Consider the following 2,610-nt stretch of genomic DNA (forward strand, 5'->3'; position numbering starts at 1 on the left):
GTGGTCCCGGGTGCCCCGATGCGAGGCCGGGTTGGAGACGACGGAGCTGGTGGAGCGGAGCCACGAACAGGCCAACGGGGCGGATTCTGCCTCCCTCCTCTCTGCCTGCGGCACCCTGGCCGACAGCCCAGGAGACAATGCGGGATCGCTGGGGGAGTACGGCAGCAGCTCGGAGCAGGGGGCGGCTGGCCGACTTTCCGACTCGGCGGGTGTTTCCGACTCGGCGGTCGACGGGAAGGAGGAGCTGGACGAGTCGGAGTTCACAACCTCCACGCCCAATGCCGGTGATCTCCAACAGTACTCAGACTCGGAGAGCACAGGCCAAGCCAGGGGGGTAGACCTGGCCAGAGACCGAACGGACGAGGGGAAGGCTGCCCAGGACTCTGCCTTGCAGCCTAGTGTGAAACCAAAGAAAAGGAGAAAGAGCTACAGGAGTTTCCTTCCGGAGAAGAGCGGCTACCCTGATATTGGGTTCCCCCTCTTCCCTTTGTCCAAGGGGTTCATTAAAAGCATCCGCGGTGTCTTGCAGCAGTACCGGGCTGCCTTAGCAGGGGCCAATATCCCAGAGTGGACAGAGGACAAATAAACCATCAGGTTAGGGACAGGCAGGTGCAGGGGAGAAGGGAAAGCAGCAGAAAGGAAATTGGCAAATGCTGTTACCAGTAAACTGGCTTCTCCTTCCAGCTTTTCTTCCGCAGCTTGGTTTGTTCCAAAGAAGGTGGTAGGCCTGATTGCTCCTCCGAGGAAAGGTTGTCTAAGCATGAATAACTCTTTGCCCACAGCCCTTCTTCCTTCCCCCTGTCCCACGTACGTGCTCCTCTTGCGAGTTTGACCCTGCAGTGGTAAGATTTGAGACCTGCGCAGAAGCAGGCTTGCAGCCACGTTCCCTCTGCACTTTCATCTTGGGGCACCTTTCCACACAAGGACTCTTCCCACCCAGCGCTACACCCAGCAGTTTGTTCTGGTGGGGTTCAAGCCAGGAGAAGTGATTGCTGTAGTATCTGGAAGTGAAGGGCAATGCCCTCCCAGTCTTTCATTTTTCTCTGCGTTACCATGGGTTTTATGAAGTCTACCCCAGCTTATATGTGCTTAGACATTGGATTGTGTTTGCGTTGAAGTTGTCTATACCATACAGAGTTGCTCTAGTCTTAGTTGTTCACCGATAGCTACGAGGTTATTCCGATCAGGACTTGGTAGGCAGAACCAGAGCTCTGCACTAGCACTTGTGCTGCCCTGGTAGCGCTGCGGGTTTTCCATCCAGTTCTGCAACTTCTAGTTGGTTTTCTGGAAGCAATTCTAGCCATCCCCACTTCTTTTTCTCCAGAGTAAGGCAAACTTCCCTTTCCCCACCATGCATGCCTGTCTTCTAGAAATACATGGGATTCAACGTTCTGCCCTTGTTACTTGCTTAGGTACCTGCGTCTTTTGTTCCAGCCATCCTGGCTGTCACACAGCACTACACCTGCCCCTGGATCTCGGCCTCGCCTGGGCAGGCGGCAGCGGGTGATCTTGGGGTGTATTGTAGATCTAGCAGCTAGTCTGGGTGGTGGACCTGGCATGGCTGCTGCTTCTCCGTCATTCGGCTGCAGATGGGTATTTCGGAGCTGTTTGAGCCAGGGTCACCCAAGGGAAAGGAGCTGTCGTGTCGTGACGAGGTCCTGTTGTAGCAGCAGCAGTTTGCAACTGCTGTTACTCAGCCAGCAACTGGAGCACATCAGACACTGGTGCGGACTGTTATCAATGCCTTCCCTTGCCAGCTGTTTCCCGTGGTGGCCTGGGTCCGCTGTGGCCAGCAGCATTGTGGGCACAGCACACACTGTCCCTAATCTCAACCGCAGCGCTGCCCTGCCGCTCTGGGAAGCGGCTGGGGGGGATTGGTGAGATCAGCCCGTGTTTCAGCAGCAGAGCACTATCTGAGCTGGTGGCCGTGAGCACTTTGAAGCAGTGACTTGCCAGTCTCCTGGTCAAGACACCTTCCTGAAGCCTCTTTTTCTGTGTGTGCACGCACTTACTTTCACTTCTAGAGCTGGGAGATCGCACTCCAGCATTTGCCCGATGTTTAGGCATTGGAGAAGCACCCACTTTAGCATCCATGTGGAGCACAGTCTGTCAGGGAGAGTCCGTTGGTCCTTCCAGCCAGCACAGGGAGCCGGTGGTGCCAGGCTTCCCAGGGAGGAGTTGGGCTGAGCAGGCGGCTCTGCCAGAAGTAAGGATGGAGCCAAAACTCTCCTTTGCTCTTGCTCAATATGGCTCTTTTCCCTTCCCCCCGCCTGGGCCAGGATCTGGCCTTCTCATTTTGAAACGGAGAACAGCGGGCGAATCTCAGCACATCTGCGCGGTGCTTTCTGCTCCTTGAAACACCGGGGTCTGCACCCGCTGGCCCAAATCCCCCCACCCGACTCCCTGCGCCTGCTGTTTCCAGCTGCCCACGTGGTGCTCCGGAGCCGGTGCTCCGGGGGGCTGGCTGCACAAAGCCCTTCGCGTGTCACCATCCGCTGCCGGGGTTTTGGAGGGCATGTCCTGCTCCCGGTGCTCTGGAAGAAGCAGAGCTTGGCTGTGGACGAAGACCTGGGCCTGCAGAGCTCTCTAAGCACTGGACTGCGGGTGGAT

General features: G+C 56.9%; 1 protein-coding gene across 1 annotated transcript in view; it reads left to right on the top strand.

Moving 5' to 3' along the window:
- The window catches only part of UBE2O (ubiquitin-conjugating enzyme E2O), a 28,104-nt gene extending 27,518 nt beyond the window's left edge, over window positions 1-586 (top strand). Inside the window, exon 18 of the mRNA XM_009584549.1 lies at window positions 10-586. Within this exon, the coding sequence (XP_009582844.1) occupies window positions 10-586 (577 nt within the window). The remainder of the gene's footprint in view (window positions 1-9) is intronic.
- The last annotated feature ends 2,024 nt before the right edge of the window (window positions 587-2,610 follow it).

This window comes from Fulmarus glacialis, unplaced genomic scaffold (genome assembly GCF_000690835.1).
Source record: "Fulmarus glacialis isolate BGI_N327 unplaced genomic scaffold, ASM69083v1 scaffold8089, whole genome shotgun sequence".
NCBI lineage: Eukaryota > Metazoa > Chordata > Aves > Procellariiformes > Procellariidae > Fulmarus > Fulmarus glacialis.